The sequence below is a fragment of the Heptranchias perlo genome, unplaced genomic scaffold, assembly GCF_035084215.1.
Source record: "Heptranchias perlo isolate sHepPer1 unplaced genomic scaffold, sHepPer1.hap1 HAP1_SCAFFOLD_244, whole genome shotgun sequence".
In the NCBI taxonomy this organism is placed as follows: Eukaryota; Metazoa; Chordata; class Chondrichthyes; order Hexanchiformes; family Hexanchidae; genus Heptranchias; species Heptranchias perlo.
The window spans coordinates 377,978-400,838 of record NW_027139256.1 but is presented as its reverse complement, the minus strand read 5'-3'; the positions used below and the strand labels follow the sequence as shown (position 1 = coordinate 400,838).

The following is a 22,861-nucleotide window of genomic DNA, read 5'->3' as shown; positions in this document are numbered from 1 at the left end:
CTCTCACCTTTCTTAAATAGCAGAGTGACACGTGCAATTTTCCAATCTAAAAGGAACGGTTCCTGAATCAAGAGAACTTTGGAAGATTATAGTTAGAGCATCTGCAATGTGCTCACCAACTTCCTTTAAAGACCCAGGGATGGAAACCATCTGGTCCTGGGGATTTGTCACTCTTTAGTGCCATTATTTTCTTCATTGGTGTTAATTTGCTTACGTTAATTATTGTGATATCCGGCATGCTCTCCTCTTCCTCTACTGTAAATACCGGCACAAAGTAATTATTTAACGAGTCCGCCATTTCCTTATTTTAATTTATATCATCACCATTAGCAGTTCTTAAAGGGGCCCACATTGGCCCTGACCACCCCTCTTTCTCCTAATATAATTCTTCTTTGAACACCTCCCACTGATCTTCTGTCGTTTTACCCATTGACAGATTTGCCCAGTTTACTGTTGACAGTCCCTGTCTCATCCCGTTGAAGTCGGCCCTACCTAAATTTAGAATCTTAGTAGCTGATACGGGTTTCTCCCTTTCAAAACATAACGGTGAACTCGATCATATTATGATCGCTATTTGATAAGTGTTCACGCGCCGTTAGGCTGTTAAATAAATCGGGCTCATTACTCAATCTAATATGGCCCTGCCCCCCTCGTTGGTTCTAGGACGTATTGTTGCAGAAAGCTGTCCTGAAGACACTCAAGAAATTCGCTACCTTTCTGACATGAGCTCGTCTGCTTATCCCGACCTATACGAAAGTTAAAATCCCCCCCATCAAAACCCACGCTGCCTTTGCGACATGCTTGTCTAATCTCTGCATTTATACATTCTGCCACTTCACAGCTGCTACCAGGGGGCCCATACACAACTCCCACCACAGTCTTCAATCCTTTGCTATTTCTTAATTCTGCCCATAAAGTCTCCACTGCCTGCTCACCTCTCGTTATATCCTCTCTTATCATCGAAGTAATTTCATCCTTAAATCACTCAGGCTACTCCTCCCCCTCCCAATCCTTCCTATAGACCTTTATAACCTGGTATATTCAGCTCCCAGTCCTGACCGTCTTGCAGCCACGTCTCAGTAATGGCGACCATGTCGTACCCTCTAAGTTGAATTTGCCCCCCGCAATTCATTCAATTTGCACTCCGTGCGTTTGTACAAAGAACGCTTGATTGGGCCGCACACCCGAACCTGTCCTTCTGCTCTAATGTATTTTTCACACATTTCTTATTTCCCTCTCCTGATTTAATTACTTTACATCTTTTAGTTTTCCCTTTACCCGTAGTGTCTAAAGCATAATTTCTGACCATTATTATTTATACTACCTTTCCCACCTGAGCACCCCCACCCCGCCCCGCCTTTTACGCGTTTAAAGTCCTTGTGACCGTCCTATTTAATCCTTTCCGCTCAGACCCTGGTCCCAGTCCGGTTTGGGTGGAGCCCGTCCCTGTGGTACGGCTCCTTCCTGTCCCCGGTACTGCTGCCCAGTGTCCCACGAAACGGAGCCCCACTTTCCCCCACACCACTCCTTCAGACGCCAGCTCGCCTCCCTCGTCTGCTTTTCCCTACGCCAATTTGCACCTGGCTCGGGTAATAATCCAGAGATTATAACCCCCTGAGGTCCTGTTTTTTTTTTAAATGTAGCTCCTGGTACTCTCTTGAACAGGACCTCTTGTCTGCTCTTTCCTATGTTGTTGGTCCCAACATGGACCGCAGCGACTGGATCCTCCCCCTCCCTCTCCAATGTCCTTTCAAGCCGGGTTCGAGACGTCCCTCACCCTGGTACCGGGTAGGCAACACGCCCATGGGGGACTCTCGATCCTGCTTACAAAGGATGCTATCTGTCGCCCTAATTATTGAATCCCCTGCAAGTATCACATCACACTCCTCCTCCTCCCCACTTTGGCCAGCCTCCTGCTCCAGGCTGCCACCGGTCAGCATTCTGGCTGTCCTTCTGACAAGTCTTTATCCTTATCCTCCACAGGTAGCAAGTACGCCGGACCTTGTTGGACGGGCCCAGTTTCTGCGGATCCTCGTTCTCTATCTCGCCCGGGTTCCCCTTTACTCTCGACACTAATCGGCCAGCCCAGCCCCGTTCTGATCCGGAACGTCTCTACGAGGTCCGGGGCAGACCGTCCAGATGTTCCTCCCCCTTCCCTTCCCTTCCCTTATGTGTCGGAGTGTCTCCGACCCTCACTACAGTCTCCGTGACTCTGAGCCGGAGAGATTCCAGGCGGAGACGCCTACTGCAGATGTCTTCGCCCAGGACATTGTCGCTGTCCACAAACTCCCACGTACTGCAGTCCAGGCACACAACTCGCTCTGCTCTATCTTAGTCTGCGTTGATTGATAGATAATTACTTTTCAGTCTGTTTTGGGTTTTTTTTTAAATTTAGCACCTCCTTCCCTCTCCGCACCTAATTCCCACTCGGTTCACGATGCCCTCCGCCCTTCAGCTTCGAATTTATACCTTTTGAGGACCCCAGCGACAATTGCTCAATCAGCCTCCAGCTCACAGTAATCACCCTGTATTCAGGCAACCGCATGCAGCTGATTGACTGCGAACTGACGCTGACGTACAGTCTCTGTTAACCGTTAACTAACTTGCAGTCAGGGGGGGGGGAAAAACTAACTTGCAGTCTCTGTTAAAGTTCGAAGTTAAATTTCAAACTAAATTTTTAATTTTAAAACTTCACCACAGAGTCCCACTCTCACCAGATTCCCACCGGGTCAACGACAGACTCTGATAGCGTTGCGCTCTGCGTTTGTTCTGGTATTGCCCTCGAGGTGGAAGAGGCATCGTCCCTATAATATATTCTAACCGGGCACCGCACAAAGCTGGCAATAGGCGCTAAACACGGTCCTCTTTAAAGAGCCCAAACCTTACCCCTCCCTCAAGTGACTAAAAGTAACAGAAAACCCCAGCAAAGTGGACTAGTATAAGAACACAGGAACAGGAGGAGGCCATTCAGCCCCTCGAGCCTGCTCCGCCATTTGATAAGATCATGGCTGATCTGTGATCGAACTCCATATCCCTCAATACCTTTGGTTGCCAAAAAAGCTATCTATCTCAGATTTAAATTGAGCAATTGAGCTAGTATCAATTGCCGTTTGCGGAAGAGAGTTCCAAACTTCCACCACCCTTTGTGTGTAGAAATGTTTTCTAATCTCGCTCCTGAAAGGTCTGGCTCTAATTTTTAGACTGTGCCTCCTACTCCTAGAATCCCCAACCAGCGGAAATAGTTTCTTTCTATCCACCCTATCCGTTCCCCTTAATATCTTATAAACTTCGATCAGATCACCCCATAACCTTCGAAACTCTAGAGAATACAACCCCAATTTGTGTAATCTCTCCTCGTAACTTAACCCTTGAAGTCCGGGTATCATTCCAGTAAACCTACGCTGCACTCCCTCCAAGGCCAATATGTCCTTCCAAAGGTGCGGTGCCCAGAACTGCTCACAGTACTCCAGGTGCGGTCTAACCAGGGTTTTGTATAGCTGCAGCATAACTTCTGCCCGCTTGTACTCCAGTCCTCTAGATATAAAGGCCAGCATTCCATTAGCCTTATTGATTATTTTCTGCACTTGTTCATGACACTTCAATGATCTATGTACCTGAACCCCGAAGTCCCTTTGGACGTCCACTGTTTTTAACTTTTTACCATTTACAAAGTACCCTGTTCTGTCCTTTTTTGGTCCAAAGTGGATGACCTCACATTTGTCTACATTGAATTCCATTTGCCACAGTTTTGCCCATTCACCTAATCTATCAATATCCCTTTGTAATTTTATGTTTTCATCGACAGGTGATTTTAAGGTTATGTCCCCTGGTCAGCGGAAAAGGTTTCTCTCTACCCGAGCAATTCCTTTCAAAATCCAAAAAACCTCAATCAAATCTCCCCTTAACCTTCTGTATTCCAGGGAATTCGAGGCTGGTTTATGCAATCTCTCCTCATAATCTAATTCTGGTGAATATTACTGGTGACCAAGGCTTCAGCCATTTCCTGTTTTATTGAAAAAAACATTCCAATTGTTAATTTATGATTAGGATTTGCGGAGAGTTTTTTTTTATTCGTTCACGGGATGTGGGCGCCGCTGGCGAGGCCGGCATTTATTGCCCATCCCTAATTGCCCCCTTGAGAAGGTGGTGGTGAGCCGCCTTCTTGAACCGCTGCAGTCCGTGTGGTGAAGGTTCTCCCACAGTGCTGTTAGGAAGGGAGTTCCAGGATTTTGACCCAGCGACAATGAAGGAACGGCCGATATATTTCCGAGTCGGGATGGTGTGTGACTTGGAGGGGAACGTGCAGGTGGTGTTGTTCCCATGCGCCTGCTGCCCTTGTCCTTCTAGGTGGTAGAGGTCGCGGGTTTGGGAGGTGCTGTCGAAGAAGCCTTGGCGAGTTGCTGCAGTGCATCCTGTGGATGGTCCACACTGCAGCCACAGTGCGCCGGTGGTGAAGGGAGTGAATGTTTAGGGTGGTGGATGGGGCTCCGCCTTCAAACATTGACTGGGACAAGATTCTGCCCTGAGCCTCCCTCAAATTCAAAAACTCCAGCCACCGGACACCGTCCGCCCGCCCGCTGGCTCCCGTCAATCACCCGGAGCCCCGGATCACGTGACCTCAGTAGGCGGTTCCCGCCCCCCTCCCCAGCGCCGGAGCCCGACGGAGTCAGCGTGCGGCTCGGTCCGCTCCGTCCCCCCGGGGACCCCCCACCCCCACCCCGGACTCTCAGGTCTGGGATTTCACTTCATTCGCTCTCGGAAAAATCACTTCCCGCCGGTCGTTCCGCCTCTCAACGGTCACCCACCTCGCCCGGAGTGTCCCGGGCGACGGGAGGCCAGCGCGCAGGCGCAGCAGAGACCGCCTGATGGACAGAGCCTTCCCCTTCATCCTCCCCCCCCACCCATCCTTCTCTCATCCCCCTTTCCCCAATCCATCCCCCTCTCCCCCCCCCCGTCCATCCCCCACATACACCCCTCTCCCGCATACCCAACATCCCCCCACCCCTATCTCCACCTCCATCCCCCTCCCATCTCCCTCCTCCACATCCCCACACGGCCCTCCCTCCTCCGACCCCGACCTCCACCTCCTCAAACCCTTACCTCCACTCCCCCACCCTCTTCCCCATCCCCCTCCCCCTCCCCTGCATCCCTCCCCCCATCGCCACACACTCTTCCCCACCCAATCCGGACCGGGTGACTTATAGCATCATGGAATGCCTTCCGTCCTGTAATCGGTCATTTGGCCCATCAAGCTCATGCTGGCTCTTTGTAAGAGCAATCCAGTTAGTCCCATTTCCCCGTTTTCTCCCCGTAGCTCTGCAAATCTTTTCCCTTCAAGTATTTATCCAGTTCCCTTTTGAAGGCCATGATTGAATCTGCCTCCACCGCCCCCTCGGGCAGTGCATTCCAGATCCTAACCACTCGCTGGGTAAAAAAGTTTATCCTCATGTCACCTTTGGTTCTTTTGCCAATCACCTTAAATCTGTGTCCTCTGGTTCTTGACCCTTCCGCCAATGGGAACAGTTTCTTTCTATCTACTCTGTCCAGACCCTTCATGATTTTGAACACCTCTGTCAAATCTCCTCATAACCTTCTCTGTTCCGTGGAGAACAACCCCAGCTTCTCCAGTCTCTCCACGTAACTGAAGTCCCTCATCCCTGGAACCATTCTAGTAAATCTCCTCTGCACCCTCTCCAAGGCCGTCACATCTTTCCTAAAGTGCGGTGCCCAGAACTGGACACAATACTCCAGCTGAGGCCTAACCAGTGTTTTATAAAGGTTCATCATGACTTCCTTGCTTTTGTACTCTATGCCTCTATTTATAAAGCCCAGGATCCCGTATGCTTTTTTAACCGCTTTCTCAACCTGCCCTGCCACCTTCAAAGATTTGTGCACACACACCCCCAGATCACTCTGTTCCTGGAACCATGCACCCCACTTTAGTTTATTTTGCCTCTCCTCGTTCGTCCTGCCAAAATGTATGACTTCACACTTCTCTGCATTAAATTTGATCTGCCATGTGTCCGCCCATTCCACCAGCCTGTCTATATCCTCTTGATGTCTATCACTATCCTCCTCACTGTTCACTACACTTCCAAGTTTTGAGTCATCTGCAAATTTGGAAATTGTGCCCTGTACACCCAAGTCCAAGTCATTAATATATATCGAGAAAAGCAGTGGTCCCAGCACCGACCCCTGGGGAACACCACTGTACACCTCCCTCCAGTCCGAAAAACAACCGTTCACCACTACTCTCTGTTTCCTGTCCCATAGCCAATTCTGTATCCATGCTGCTACTGCCCCCTTTATTCCATGGCCTTCAATTTTGCTGACAAGCCTATTATGTGACACTTTATCAAACGCCTTTTGAAAGTCCATGTACACCACATCCACTGCATTGCCCTCATCGACCCTCTCTGTTACCGCATCAAAAAACTTAATTAAGTTCGTTAAACACAATTTGCCTTTAACAAATCCGTGCTAACTTTCCTTTATTAAGCCCAGACTTTTCCAAGTGCCAATAGATCTTGAGGGACAACCCGTCCAATCCTGAACAGATCCCTCCTGCCCCCAGAACTGGTCCCAAAGCCCCAGGAATCTGAAGCCCTCCCTCCTGCACCATTGCTCCTACCGTGCGTTAACCTGTCTTATCCGACTATTTCTATATTCACTGGTGCGTGGCACTGGGAGTAATCCAGGGATTACTACCTTTGAGGTCCTGCTTTGTAAACTTCCTCCCGAGCTCCTGGCCGCAGGACCTCGACCCTTTTTCCTTCCTACGTCATTGGTTCCCAAGTGGGCCACGACTTCTGGCTGTTCCCCTCCGCCCCGCAGAATGTTCAACACCCTCTCTCCGTGATGTCCTTTACCCTGGCACCAGGGAGGCAACACACCATGTGGGACTCACGTTTCAGGAATGCCTGTCTATCGAATCCCCTATAACAGCTGCATTTCGTGCTCCCCCTCCCCTTGCAGCCGAGTCTCCCACGGTGTTGTGGATTTGCTTCTGACTGCACTCCCCCACCGAGGTATCACCGCCCTCACTGGGATTCAACGCTGAACGCCGGTTTGTGAGTGCCCCGCGCCCCGGGGACTCCTGCACTGCCTGCCTGTTCCTCCGAGTCTGTCTGGTGGTCACCCGATCCCTCTCCGCGCCTGAACTCTCTGTAGCTGCGGGGCGACCGCCCCCTGGAACGTGCCGTCCACGAAACTCTCCGCTCCCCGTGTGCACCGTGGTGACGCCAGCCGCCCCTCGAGCTCAGAAACCCTGAGCTCGTGCTCTTCCCGGACACGTGGTTTTCCAGGACACGTTTAGTGTTCTGCAGTTCCCACATGGCACAGGACGGGCATTCGATGGGCCCCAACTGTCCTGCCATGTTAGCTAACAGTTATTTCAAGTGTCTGTTTCGCTTCAAGGCACTTTACTGTTTACCTGACACTAAAACACTAACCAACCACTAAAAAAACACCAACACAGAAACATAGAAAATATGAGTAAGAGTAGGCCATTCGGCCCTTCAGGCCTGCTCCGCCATTCAAAATGATCATGGCTGATCATCTTAACTCGGTACCCTGTTCCCGCTTCTTCCCCATATCCCTTTAGCGTTAAGAAATATATCTATCTCCTTCTTGAATACATCTAATGACTTGGCCTCCACTGCCTTCTGTAGTAGAGAATTCCACAGGTTCACCACCCTCTGAGTGAAGACATTTCTCCTCATCTCTGTTCCGTATCCTGAGACTGTGACCCCTGGTGCTGGACTCCCCGGCCATCGGGAACATCCTCCCTGCATCTAGTCTGTCCAGTCCTGTTGGAATTTTAATCCACTCATCCTCGGACTTCCCCCTTGCCTTGTTTTGATTCCTCGGTGCCTCTCCCTTTGTGCTTGGCTCAGTCTGTGTCTGTAGTTCTCGGTCTAAATCACTTATCACCTCCTGCCCCCCTCTGCGCCCAATTCCCACACTCACCAAATTCCCAGCTGAAAGTCCTCACTCTGTTCGCACTTCACTCCGTTCGAGGTTCACTCCCTGTCTTACCTACCTTAACGACAGCCAGTCTTTCGAGTACCTCCTCTTTATCAATTTTTAGCCTATCCGGTATCTCAACCACCTCCTCTTTTACTGAGACTCTGGCAGCATCTTCTTCCTTGGTAAAGACAGAAGCAAAGTACCTCTGCCTCCATGAGTAGATCTCTTTTTTTTTTGGTCCCTAATCAGCCCTACCCCTCCTCTTACTACCCGTTTACTGTTTATAGAAGACTTGCAGCTGACTGACTGTTAACTGCCAGTTTCTGTTAACCGTTAACTAACTCGCAGTTTCTTTTAAAGGTTTAAAGTTCGAAGTTAAATTTGAAACTAATTTGCCACCGATTCCCACTCACCAAATTCTCAGGTTCCCACTCGGCTCGCGACGCACTCTGTACTTCAGCGGATAACCTTAGGATTTATACACCTTTTGAGAACCCCGCGTACAATTGCTCAATCAGCTTCCAGCTCAGGGTAATCACCCTCTATTCAAGCAATCGCTTGCAGCCGATTGACTGTGAACTGCCGCTGACTTGCAGTTTCTGTTAACCTTTAACTAACTCGCAGTTTCTTTTAAAGGTTTAAAGTTCTAAGTTAAATTTGAAACTAATTTGCCACCGATTCCCACTCACCAAATTCTCAGGTTCCCACTCGGCTCGCGACGCACTCTGTACTTCAGCGGATAACCTTAGGATTTATACACCTTTTGAGAACCCCGCGTACAATTGCTCAATCAGCTTCCAGCTCAGGGTAATCACCCTCTATTCAAGCAATCGCTTGCAGCCGATTGACTGTGAACTGCCGCTGACTTGCAGTTTCTGTTAACCTTTAACTAACTCGCAGTTTCTTTTAAAGGTTTAAAGTTCTCCGTTAAATCTTAAAGAGTTTTAATTTCACCCGTTACTTCGCCACAGGGTCCCACTCTCTCCAAATTCTCACGTTCCCACTCACAGGAAGGTTACAGCGCGCAAGGAGGCCGTTTGGCCCATCGAGTCTGTGCCGGCTCTCTGCAAGAGCAATCCAGCCAGTCCCACTCCCCCGTAGCCCTGTAAATTTCATTTCACAATCCCATTCTCTTTGCAATGTTAGGACAGGCGACCAAAAGCTCGGTCAAAGAGGCAGGTTTTAAGGAGCGTCTTAAAAGAGGAGGAGAGAGAGAGGCGGAGAGGTTTAGGGAGGGAATTCCAGAGCTTAGGGCCCCGGGCAGCTGAAGGCACGGCTGCCAACGGTGGAGCGATTAAAATCGGGTCGGGGGGAATGTGCAAGAGGCCAGAATTGGAGGAGCGCAGAGATCTCGGAGGGTTGTAGGGGCTGGAGGAGGTTACAGAGATAGGGAGGAGGGGGGGGGTGTGGGGGGAGAGATGAGTGGTCTAGGTTTATTTAGGTTGAAATTGATTTGGCAGAATTCATAGATGTATTTGATTGGGAAAATCATACCTGTGACTTTAGGGTGTTAGGCTCTGTGTGCACGTTTGTTTAAAATTAAATTGATTGCAGCAGGTTTTGTTAATTCACAGGAAGCATTGTAACACTGTTAAATGCACAGATCTTAATTAATTTGTAGAATCATAGAGCACAGAAGGAGGCCTTTCAGCCTGTCGTGCCTCTTTGAAAGAGCTATCCAGTTAGTCCCAGTCCCCTGCTCTTTGTTCGTAGCCCTGCAATGTTCTTCCCTTCAGAAAGCCTTTCTATCGCCTTTTAGTGTTTTGCTAATTTTCCTCACACTCTCTGACCCTTTCTCAACTCTTTTTTTTAACAGGGTGTTAGAAGGGGAGGATTTACAGACGGTGGGGGGGGGGGAGCTCAAACCAGAACATCACGTCGAGATCTGACAGAGTCGCTCGACGCGTCAGGACCCGAGTATCATCGGCCTTTGCACGTGGAAGGAGAGAGCGCCGATCGCAGCGCGGGCAGACCGCACGCGGACTCGGCCGATCGTCCGGTCTGGCGAGGCCACGAGCGCTGCCACGCCCAGGGAGAGGCCGTCCGGATGCGGGGAGAGGCCCTTTGCTGGAGCGAAGCGTGGGAAAGGACTCCCGTCGGTCGTCCCAGCCCGCGGACGCACCGGCCGGGTCCGCTCCGGGTTGGGGGGGGGGGGGGGGGGAGGGTCGGAGGCCGTTCGCCTGCTCCGTGTGCGGGAAGGGGTTCGCTCAGTCCTCCAACCTGCTGAGACACCGGCCGGTTCAACACTGACGAGAGGCCCTCCGACTGCAGGGGGAGCGTTGAAAGCTCCGAGAGTTTGCAGACGCGCCAGCGTGGTCACACCGGGCGGGGTGAGCCTGCTCAGCTGCTCTCGCTGCGCTTAGACGTTCAAAACATACATCCAGCCTCCAGAGACACCAGCGCGTTCACACTGGAGAGAAGCAGTCACCTGCTCCGTGTGGGGGAACGGATTCCACCCCACCCCCCACCCACCTCGCTGACACACCAGCGAGCTGACATTTGACTGCGGGGGGTTGGATCCTGCTGACATCGATTCCCGGTCCAGCGATGCCTCGATTTTGAAAATTCTCCCTCCATGGCCCTCGCCCACCCCGCCCGTCCTCCTCCTCCAGCCCCGACAGCCTTCCCGAGATCTCTGCGCTCCTCCAACTCTGGCCTCTTGCGCATCTCCCGATTCCCATCGCTCCACCATCGGCGGCCGTGCCTTCAGCTGCCCGGGCCCAAATCTCCGGGATACCCTCCCTGAAACCTCTCCGCCTCCTTTAAAACCCACCACTTTGTCTTGAGCTTTTGGTCACCTGTCCCAACATCTCCTGATGTGGCTCGGTGTCAAATTTTGTTGGATAATCGCTCCTGTGAAGCGCCTTGGGACGTTTTACTACGTCACGGGCCGCCGTCATAAATGCAAGTTGCTGCGGCTAATCACGCCCATAGCAACAGGAGGAGGCCATTCAGCCCCTCGAGCCTGTTCCGCCATTCAGTTAGATCATGACTGATCTGAACCTCAACTCCATTTACACGCCTCTGCTCCATATCCCTCGATACCCAACAAAAATCCATCCATCTCAATCTTGAAAGCTCAAATTGTCATCCGCAGCCTCCACATAAGAAATAGGAGCAGGAGTAGGCCAGTCGGCCCCTCGAGCCTGCTCCGCCATTCAATAAGATCATGTCTGATCTGGTCCTAACCTCAAATCTAAATTCATGTCCAATTTCCTGCCCGCTCCCCGTAACCCCTAATTCCCTTTACTTCTAGGAAACTGTCTATTTCAGTTTTAAATTTATTTAATGATGTCGCTTCCTGGGGCAGCAAATTCCACAGACCTACTACCCTCTGAGTGAAGAAGTTTCCCCTCATCTCAGTTTTGAAAGAGCAGCCCCTTATTCGAAGATTATGCCCCCTCGTTCTAGTTTCACCCATCCTTGGGAACATCCTTACCGCATCCACCCGATCAAGCCCCTTCACAATCTTATATGTTTCAATAAGATCGCCTCTCATTCTTCTGAACTCCAATGAGTAGAGTCCCAATCTACTCAACCTCTCCTCATATGTCCGCCCCCTCATCCCCGGGATTAACCGAGTGAACCTTCTTTGTACTGCCTCGAGAGCAAGTATGTCTTTTCTTAAGTATGGACACCAAAACTGTATGCAGTATTCCAGGTGCGGTCTCACCAATACCTTATATACGGAATCAGTTTCATCATTAAAAACACCTCAATTAGATCATCCGTTAATCTTCTATATCCAAGGGAATACAAGCCTGGGCTATGCAACCCTTTTAGCCCCCCCAGACCCCCTCGGTATCATTCCGGTGAATCTACACTGCAACCCCCCCCAACTCCGAGGCCAATATCTCCTTCCTGAGCTGCGGTGGCCCAGAACTGAACGCAGTCTCTCCAGATGGGGTCTGACCAGTGCTTTGCACAACTCCCCCTTTTGTGAGATAACGGCCAATATTCCCGCTTGGCCTTTTCGATCAGGAAGCGTAGAAATTTATGGCGCAGGAGGAGGAGGAGGAGGCCCGTCGTGTCCGTGCTGGCCGAGGAACAGCCAGCCAGCCAGCCTAATCCCACTTTCCGGCTCTCAGTCCGTAGCCCTGTAGGTCAGGGCGCATCAAGCGCGCGTCCAAGTACTTTCTAAAATGAGTTGAGGGTTTCTGCCTCGACCGCCCTTTCAGGCGGTGAGTTCCAGATTTGTACCTGTCCACTAGCCTTAAATGATGTGTGCCCCCCGGACTCCCAAGTCTCTTAACACCTCCACAAGTTCCCAGTTCTCACCATTTATAATAAAAGCCGGGGTTGAACCACATTAATTGTTGTAAACAATTTTACAACACCAAGTTATAGTCCAACGATTTTTATTTGAAATCTACAAGCTTTCGGAGGCTTCCTCCTTCCTCAGGTAAATGTCAGGAGCTCCTTGAAGCCTACGCATTTGTACGTCACAGAACAATACATGGTGTTTACACACTGCCCCTGCAACTGCCCGTTGCCAAGGCAATCACCGTGTTCAGACAGAGAGGTGTCACCTACAGAACCCCCGAATACACACTCAACAAAAAAACAAACAGGAAAAAAAAAGAGAGAGAGAGAGGCAGAAACATCCGGAAGGCAGAGAAAGCCAGCAAATGACCCATTATATTAAAAACAGAGAGCTTTTGTTCGCTGGTGGAGCGGAGAAACTACGCCATGTTCTCCACAGCCTTCAACATGTCATCAATGACGACGAACACCTCGCTATGGCCATCCCCACATCTCCACTACTCGCCTTTAAACAGCCACCCAACCTCAAACAGACCATCATTCGCAGCAAATTACCCAGCTTTCAGGAGAACAGCGTCCACGACACCACACAACCCTGCCACGGTAACCTCTGCAAGACATGCCAGATCATCGACACAGATACCACCATCACACGAGAGGACACCACCCACCAGGTGCATGGTTCATACTCCTGTGACTCGGCCAACATTGTCTACCTCATACGCTACAGGAAAGGATGCCCCAGAGCATGGTACATTGGCGAGACCATGCAGACACTGCGACAACGGATGAACGGACACCGCGCAACAATCGCCAAACAGGAGGGTTCCCTCCCAGTCGGGGAACACTTCAGCAGTCAGGGACATTCAGCCACCGACCTTCGGGTAAGCGTACTCCAAGGCGGCCTTCGAGACACACGACAACGCAAAATCGTCGAGCAGAAATTGATAGCCAAGTTCCGCACCCATGAGGACGGCCTCAACCGGGATCTTGGGTTCATGCCACGCTACACGTTACCCCACCAGCGAACAAAAGCTATCTGTTTTTAATATAATGGGTAATTTGCTGGCTTTCTCTGCCTTCTCCGGAAGGCAGAGAAAGCCAGTTTCTGCCTCTCTCTCTCTGTTTTTTTTCCTGTTTGTTTTTTTTTGTTGAGTGTGTATTCGGGGGTTCTGTAGGTGACACCTCTCTGTCTGAACACGGTGATTGCCTTGGCAACGGGCAGTTGCAGGGGCAGTCTGTAAACACCATGTATTGTTCTGTGATTTATAAATGCGTAGGCTTCAAGGAGCTCCTGAACATTTACCTGAGGAAGGAGGAAGCCTCCGAAAGCTTGTAGATTTCAAATAAAAATCGTTGGACTATAACTTGGTGTTATAAAATTGTTTACAATTGTCAACCCCAGTCCATCACCGGCATCTCCACACATTAATTGTGGCAGCTGGGGTCCAACGATGCTGATGTTGGTAACCCCAATAACCTCTGGACTGGACTTCAATATACAAGGCCAATAAATCAGATTTGCTTTAAGCACATCATCGAAGGACACAGCACAGAAGAGGCCGCTCGGCCCGTCGTGCCTGTGCCGGCCTCTTTGGAGCGTGGATGTCTCCGAGACGAGACAACAGCTAAGGAGTGATTTTAAAATGGTGCCTCCTTCTTCTGGATTTCCCCCAACAACAGAAGAAACCCAGAGGGAATAGTTTCTCTGAATCCACTGGATCCAAATCCCAGGATCACTCAAATCCCCTCCATCAATCCGCCAAACCCCTCCATCAATCCGCCAAACCCCTCCTCAATCCGCCAAACCCCTCCTCAATCCGCCAAACCCTCCATCAGTCCGCCGAACCCCTCCTCAATCCGCCGAACCCCTCCTCAATCCGCCAAACCCCTCCTCAATCCGCCAAACCCCTCCTCAATCCGCCAAACCCCTCCTCAATCCGCCAAACCCCTCCTCAATCCGCCAAACCCCTCCTCAATCCGCCAAACCCCTCCTCAATCCGCCAAACCCCTCCTCAATCCGCCAAACCCCTCCTCAATCCGCCAAACCCCTCCTCAATCCGCCAAACCCCTCCTCAATCCGCCAAACCCCTCCATCAATCCGCCAAACCCCTCCATCAATCCGCCAAACCCCTCCATCAATCCGCCAAACCCCTCCTCAATCCGCCAAACCCCTCCATCAATCCGCCAAACCCCTCCTCAATCCGCCAAACCCCTCCTCAATCCGCCAAACCCCTCCTCAATCCGCCAAACCCCTCCATCAATCCGCCGAACCCCTCCATCAATCCGCCGAACCCCTCCATCAATCCGCCGAACTTCCCCTCCATCAATCCGCCAAACCCCTCCATCAATCCGCCAAACCCCTCCATCAATCCGCCAAACCCCTCCATCAATCCGCCAAACTTCGCCTCAGTCCGCCAAACCCCTCCATCAGTCCGCCAAACCCCTCATCAGTCCGCCAAACCCCTCATCAGTCCGCCAAACCCCTCATCAGTCCGCCAAACCCCTCATCAGTCCGCCAAACCCCTCCTCAATCCGCCAAACCCCTCCATCAATCCGCCAAACTCTCCTCATTCCGCCAAACTTCTCCTCATTCCGCCAAACTTCTCCTCAGTCCGCCAAACTCCTCCATCAATCCGCCAAACCCCTCATCAATCCGCCAAACCCCTCATCAATCCGCCAAACCCCTCATCAATCCGCCAAACCCCTCCATCAATCCGCCAAACCCCTCCATCAATCCGCCAAACCCCTCCATCAATCCGCCAAACCCCTCATCAATCCGCCAAACCCCTCATCAATCCGCCAAACCCCTCATCAATCCGCCAAACCCCTCATCAATCCGCCAAACTCCTCCTCAATCCGCCAAACCCCTCCATCAATCCGCCAAACCCCTCCTCAATCCGCCAAACCCCTCCATCAATCCGCCAAACCCCTCCATCAATCCGCCAAACCCCTCCATCAATCCGCCAAACCCCTCCATCAATCCGCCAAACCCCTCCATCAATCCGCCAAACCCCTCCTCAATCCGCCAAACCCCTCCATCAATCCGCCAAACCCCTCCTCAATCCGCCAAACCCCTCCTCAATCCGCCAAACCCCTCCTCAATCCGCCAAACCCCTCCATCAATCCGCCAAACCCCTCCATCAATCCGCCGAACCCCTCCATCAATCCGCCGAACCCCTCCTCAATCCGCCAAACGTCCCCTCCATCAATCCGCCAAACCCCTCCATCAATCCGCCAAACCCCTCCATCAATCCGCCAAACCCCTCCATCAGTCCGCCAAACCCCTCCTCAATCCGCCAAACCCCTCCTCAATCCGCCAAACCCCTCCATCAATCCGCCAAACTCTCCTCATTCCGCCAAACTTCTCCTCAGTCCGCCAAACCCCTCCATCAATCCGCCAAACCCCTCCATCAATCCGCCAAACCCCTCCATCAATCCGCCAAACTCTCCTCATTCCGCCAAACTTCTCCTCAGTCCGCCAAACCCCCCCTCAATCCGCCAAACCCCTCATCAATCCGCCAAACCCCTCATCAATCCGCCAAACCCCTCATCAATCCGCCAAACCCCTCATCAATCCGCCAAACCCCTCCATCAATCCGCCAAACCCCTCCATCAATCCGCCAAACCCCTCCATCAATCCGCCAAACCCCTCATCAATCCGCCAAACCCCTCATCAATCCGCCAAACCCCTCCATCAATCCGCCAAACCCCTCATCAATCCGCCAAACCCCTCCATCAATCCGCCAAACCCCTCCTCAATCCGCCAAACTCCTCCATCAATCCGCCAAACCCCTCCTCAATCCGCCAAACCCCTCCATCAATCCGCCAAACCCCTCCTCAATCCGCCAAACCCCTCCATCAATCCGCCAAACCCCTCCTCAATCCGCCAAACCCCTCCATCAATCCGCCAAACCCCTCCTCAATCCGCCAAACCCCTCCTCAATCCGCCAAACCCCTCCATCAATCCGCCAAACCCCTCCATCAATCCGCCGAACCCCTCCTCAATCCGCCAAACCCCTCCATCAATCCGCCAAACTTCCCCTCCATCAATCCGCCAAACCCCTCCATCAATCCGCCAAACCCCTCCTCAATCCGCCAAACCCCTCCATCAGTCCGCCAAACCCCTCCATCAGTCCGCCAAACCCCTCCATCAGTCCGTCAAACCCCTCCATCAGTCCGCCAAACCCCTCATCAATCCGCCAAACCCCTCCTCAATCCGCCAAACCCCTCCATCAGTCCGCCAAACCCCTCCATCAATCCGCCAAACTCGCCTCAATCCGCCAAACTTCTCCTCAATCCGCCAAACCCCTCCTCAATCCGCCAAACTTCACCTCCATCCACCAAACCCCTCCTCAATCCGCCAAAATTCTCCCTCAATCCGCGAAACCTCCTCAAACTTCTCCTCAATCCGCCAAACCCCTCCTCAATCCGCCAAACTTCTCCTCAATCCGCCAAACTTCACCTCCATCCACCAAACCCCTCCTCAATCCGCCAAACTTCTCCTCAATCCACCAAACATCTCCCTCAATCCGCCAAACCTCCTCAATCTTCTCCTCAATCCGCCAAACTTCTCCTCAATCAACCAAACTTCTCCCTCAATCCTCCAAACTCCTCCTCAAACTCCTCCCTCAATCCAACTGTGCACCACAGTCTAAGTCCCGCCCTCTCCCCCTCTCCCCATTGGTCCGGGCCGCCCACCGCCCTTTCGCTCCCCCATTGGTCCGGGCTCACGTCAATCAGCCGAGCCACGGTCTTCCCTCCTCATTGGTCGGGGTTCACGTCAATCAGCCGAGTCCCGCCGCCGCCATCTCCCTCCCCATTGGTCCTGGTTCACGTCAATCAGCCGAGTCCCGCCGCCATCTCCCTCCCCATTGGTCCTGGTTCACGTCAATCAGCCGAGCCCCGTCCCGCCCCCCCCCCCACCCCCGCCGATCACGTGTCTCCCGTCCCTCAGGAGACGCGCCGCGAGCCGCAAACCGCTCCGTTTTTTGCCGCCCGAAAGGCCTCGGGGGACCGCCGGGGAGGAGGAGGAGGTTCGTATTTTGTTTTAAACTGTCGATTCTCTCCGCCGCTTCCCCCCTCCCGGATCGCAACCGGTAAAACTCACCATCCGCCGGGAGGAGGGGAAGGGAGCGGCGGCTCCGACTCTTCGACCGACGGCCACTTTGTACCCGGGCTCGGTATCCGAGCAACGGCAGTGGAGGCCCGCTGGAGCATGCGCAGTGCGGAGTGAGTCCCCCTTTCTGGAGCATGCGCAGTGCGGAGTGAGTCCCCCTTTCTGGAGCATGCGCAGTGCGGAGTGAGTCCCCACTCTGGTGAGATACAGAGTAAAGCTCCCTCCACACTGTCCCATCAAACACTCCCAGGGCAGGTACAGGGTTAGATACAGAGTAAAGCTCCCTCCACACTGTCCCATCAAACACTCCCAGGGCAGGTACAGGGTTAGATACAGAGTAAAGCTCCCTCCACACTGTCCCATCAAACACTCCCAGGGCAGGTACAGGGTTAGATACAGAGTAAAGCTCCCTCTACACTGTCCCATCAAACACTCCCAGGGTCAGGTACAGGGTTAGATACAGAGTAAAGCTCCCTCTACACTGTCCCATCAAACACTCCCAGGGTCAGGTACAGGGTTAGATACAGAGTAAAGCTCCCTCTACACTGTCCCATCAAACACTCCCAGGGCAGGTACAGGGTTAGATACAGAGTAAAGCTCCCTCTACACTGTCCCATCAAACACTCCCAGGGTCAGGTACAGGGTTAGATACAGAGTAAAGCTCCCTCTACACTGTCCCATCAAACACTCCCAGGGTCAGGTACAGGGTTAGATACAGAGTAAAGCTCCCTCTACACTGTCCCATCAAACACTCCCAGGGCAGGTACAGGGTTAGATACAGAGTAAAGCTCCCTCTACACTGTCCCATCAAACACTCCCAGGGCAGGTACAGGGTTAGATACAGAGTAAAGCTCCCTCTCCACTGTCCCATCAAACACTCCCAGGGCAGGTACAGGGTTAGATACAGAGTAAAGCTCCCTCTACACTGTCCCATCAAACACTCCCAGGGTCAGGTACAGGGTTAGATACAGAGTAAAGCTCCCTCTACACCGTCCCGTCAAACACTCCCAGGGTCAGGTACAGGGTTAGATACAGAGTAAAGCTCCCTCTACACTGTCCCATCAAACACTCCCAGGGTCAGGTACAGGGTTAGATACAGAGTAAAGCTCCCTCTACACTGTCCCATCAAACACTCCCAGGGCAGGTACAGGGTTAGATACAGAGTAAAGCTCCCTCTACACTGTCCCATCAAACACTCCCAGGGCAGGTACAGGGTTAGATACAGAGTAAAGCTCCCTCTACACTGTCCCATCAAACACTCCCAGGGTCAGGTACAGGGTTAGATACAGAGTAAAGCTCCCTCTACACTGTCCCATCAAACACTCCCAGGGCAGGTACAGGGTTAGATACAGAGTAAAGCTCCCTCTACACTGTCCCATCAAACACTCCCAGGGTCAGGTACAGGGTTAGATACAGAGTAAAGCTCCCTCTACACTGTCCCATCAAACACTCCCAGGGCAGGTACAGGGTTAGATACAGAGTAAAGCTCCCTCTACACTGTCCCATCAAACACTCCCAGGGTCAGGTACAGGGTTAGATACAGAGTAAAGCTCCCTCTACACTGTCCCATCAAACACTCCCAGGGCAGGTGCAGGGTTAGATACAGAGTAAAGCTCCCTCTACACTGTCCCATCAAACACTCCCAGGGCAGGTACAGGGTTAGATACAGAGTAAAGCTCCCTCTACACTGTCCCATCAAACACTCCCAGGGTCAGGTACAGGGTTAGATACAGAGTAAAGCTCCCTCTACACTGTCCCATCAAACACTCCCAGGGTCAGGTACAGGGTTAGATACAGAGTAAAGCTCCCTCTACACTGTCCCATCAAACACTCCCAGGGTCAGGTACAGGGTTAGATACAGAGTAAAGCTCCCTCTACACTGTCCCGTCAAACACTCCCAGGGTCAGGTACAGGGTTAGATACAGAGTAAAGCTCCCTCTACACTGTCCCATCAAACACTCCCAGGGTCAGGTACAGGGTTAGATACAGAGTAAAGCTCCCTCTACACTGTCCCATCAAACACTCCCAGGGGCAGGTACGGGGTTAGATACAGAGTAAAGCTCCCTCTACACTGTCCCATCAAACACTCCCAGGGTCAGGTACAGGGTTAGATACAGAGTAAAGCTCCCTCTACACTGTCCCATCAAACACTCCCAGGGCAGGTACAGGGTTAGATACAGAGTAAAGCTCCCTCTACACTGTCCCATCAAACACTCCCAGGGCAGGTACAGGGTTAGATACAGAGTAAAGCTCCCTCTACACTGTCCCATCAAACACTCCCAGGGCAGGTACAGGGTTAGATACAGAGTAAAGCTCCCTCTACACTGTCCCATCAAACACTCCCAGGGCAGGTACAGGGTTAGATACAGAGTAAAGCTCCCTCTACACTGTCCCATCAAACACTCCCAGGGTCAGGTACAGCGCGGGGATAGGGGCCGGGGGAATGGGATTAGCTGGATTGCTCTCGCATGGACTCAGTGGGCAGAATGGCCTGCTGTTGAACTGTAACCTTTCTTTGATTCTGTGCCTGACGCCGTCCATGGTGATTGTGCAGCAACCCCTTTTTGAGGGGGGTGCAATTCCCCGACGGGGAGATGGTGATTTTTTTTAGGCCACGAATTTCAAGTCTATTTTGCTGAGCGGCTGAAAAACCCAAGAGAGAAAAATAGATTTTGGGAGAAAATCCAACGGGAGTTTGTCACTTGCAGCTTATTATTGAGCGGAGACTGTTTGGGGGCTGGATTTCTGGGGCCTGTCAGTTGCAGAGCGATGGATCATTGCGATTTTAACTGAGCAGCATTTTAAAACCTGCCAGTAGTCGTGGCCGAGTGCATTAGAAATCCATTGGGGTCTCCCCGCACAGGTTCGAATCCTGCCGACTACGGTTCATCTTTCATCTCTGCGTTTCGACTTCCAGCAAACTGCCGAGAGAATTAGTTATTGTGACCGGGATTAAAATTCCCCGGCTTTTTGCATCTCTAGTTTCACGCTCATTTTAATTGATCTGCAAGATTTCACAAAATCTACGACAGGAATGGAACGAAAATCATTTCAAGTTCCCGACAGTCTGTCTCTCTGTACGGCTAAGCCACTCTTTGTGTGTAGGTATGTGTGAGAGTGTGTGTGTGTGTGTGTGTGCGAGAGTATCTGTGTCAGTGCATTCGTGTCTGTTTGTGTTTGCATCTGGCTGTGTATGTGTGAATGGCTGCCTTTAACAGTATGTCTGTGTGTGTGTGTAATGTGTCCGTGTGTGTGTGTGTAATGTGTGTGTGTGTGTAATGTGTCTGTGTCCTTGTGTGTGTCTCTGTGTAATGTGTCTGTGCGTGTCCTTGTGTGTGTCTCTGTGTGTGTGTAATGTGTCTGTCTCTTTGTGTGTCTGCGTGTGTGTAATGTGTCTGTGTGTCTCTCTGTGTATGTAATGTGTCGGGGTGTGTCTGTGTAATATGTCTCTCTGTGTGTGTAGTGTGTCAGTGTGTGTGTCTCTCTGTATCTGTGCGTAATGTGTCAGTGTGTGTGTGTAATGTGTCTTTGTGTCTCTCTGTCTGTGTGTGTGTCCTTGTGTGTGTGTCTCCGTGTGTGTGTAATGTGTCTCTGTGTAATGTGTGTGTGTGTGTGTAATGTGTGTGTGTGTGTAATGTGTGTGTGTCTCTGTGTAATGTGTGTGTGTGTCTCTGTGTAATGTGTGTGTCTATGTCTCTGTGTGTATATTGTGCCTGTGTAATGTGATGTGTCGGTGTGTGTGTAATGTGTTCGGTGTGTGTGTAATGTGTCGGTGTGTGTGTGATGTGTCGGTGTGTGTGTGATGTGTCTGTGTGTGTGTGATGTGTCTGTGTGTGTATGTGATGTGTCGGTGTGTGTGTAATGTGTCGGTGTGTGTGTAATGTGTCGGTGTGTGTGTAATGTGTCGGTGTGTGTGTGATGTGTCTGTGTGTAATGTGTGTGTAATGTGTCTCTCTGTGTGTAACGTGTCTGTGTGTCTCTCTACGTCTGTGTGTGTAATGTGTCTCTGTCTGTGTGTGTGTCTCTGTGTGTAATGTGTCTGTGTGTGTCTCTCTCTGTGTCTGTGTGTGTAATGTGTCTCTGTCCTTGTGTGTGTGTCCTTGCGTGTGTGTCTCTGTGTGTGTAATGTGTCTGTGTGTGTCTCTCTCTGTGTCTGTGTGTGTAATGTGTCTCTGTCCTTGTGTGTGTGTCCTTGTGTGTGTAATGTGTCTGTGTGTCTCTCTCTCTGCGTCTGTGTGTGTGTCCTTGTGTGTGTGTCTCTGTGTGTGTAATGTGTCTGTGTGTCTCTCTCTCTGCGTCTGTGTGTGTGTCCTTGTGTGTGTGTCTCTGTGTGTGTAATGTGTCTGTGTGTGTCTCTGCGTCTGTGTGTGTAATGTGTCTCTGTGTCCTTGTGTGTGTGTGTAATGTGTCTGTGTGTCTCTCTCTCTCTCCGTCTGTGTGTGTGTCCTTGTGTGTGTGTCTCTGTGTGTGCAGTGTGTCTCCCTCTGTGTCTGTGTGAAATGTGTCTGTCTGTGTGTGTAATGTATCTATGTGTGTGTGTGTCTGTGTGTGTGTGTGTATCTGTCTCACCTTCTCTCCTCTTTTCAGAGCGTCTCTCTCTCCTGCGCTCCCCAATCACTTTATTCTGGACCTTGATTAACACGAGATGGAAATGTGAAAGGTGAGTCTTCTTTCAACAGTGGCCCGTGGAAAGTTAAACAAACTGTCGTCAAATAAATAATTAAAATAGATTCCCTGGAACATGAAGCGTGTCTCACACCATCTGTGGTGAGTGTCCATCCAACTCCTCCACCGGTTCCTCGTTAGTATAGTGGTGAGTATCCCCGCCTGTCACGCGGGAGACCGGGGTTCAATTCCCCGACGGGGAGGTTGCACTTTTCCTGCCTTTAAAAGCTTCACTTTCATTCCTCTTCCAATTTATCTCCAATATTTGATGTGTAAAAACCCTGCGGAGACTGTTTGGGGACTGAATTCTTGGGGCCCGTCTGTTGAAGGGTTTAAATCTGTTCCCATCTGTTTCCTTCATTGAACCTGTGAATCTCAGATGTGCGGGTATTAGGGAGAGGGAGGGAGAGAGAGAGATACTGATCCTGAGAGAGACATTGGGAGTGACAGAGAGCGATAGAGTCTCTCTCTATCACGGTCTCTCTCTCTCCCTCTGTCTCTTTCTATCTCTCTCTATTACATACGAACATAAGAAATAGGAGCAGGAGTAGGCCAATCGGCCCCTCGAGCCTGCTCCGCCATTCAATAAGATCATGGATGATCTGATCCTAACCTCAAATCTAAAGAACACAAGAAGTAGGAGCAGGACCCGGCCAATCAGCCCCTGGGCCCGCTCCACCACCCACAGGGCCTTGACCGATCCGAACTCAGCTTCATGTCCAATTTCCTGCCCGCTCCCCGTAACCCTTAATTCCCTTTACTTCTAGGAAACTGTCTATTTCTGTTTTAAATTTATTTAATGATGTAGTTTCCACAGCTTCCTGGGGCAGCAAATTCCACAGACCC

General features: G+C 51.4%; 1 protein-coding gene and 1 non-coding gene across 2 annotated transcripts in view; both read left to right on the top strand.

Annotated features, from left to right (window-relative positions):
- The window catches only part of LOC137310346 (zinc finger protein 850-like), a 34,954-nt gene that overhangs the window by 7,675 nt on the left and 4,418 nt on the right, over positions 1–22,861 (top strand). Inside the window, exon 2 of the mRNA XM_067978198.1 lies at positions 12,147–12,153. Coding sequence (XP_067834299.1) covers positions 12,147–12,153 — 7 coding nt within the window. The remainder of the gene's footprint in view (positions 1–12,146; positions 12,154–22,861) is intronic.
- Positions 22,147–22,218, top strand: trnad-guc (transfer RNA aspartic acid (anticodon GUC)). The gene has a single exon. It is a non-coding gene; the product is annotated as a tRNA-Asp (tRNA).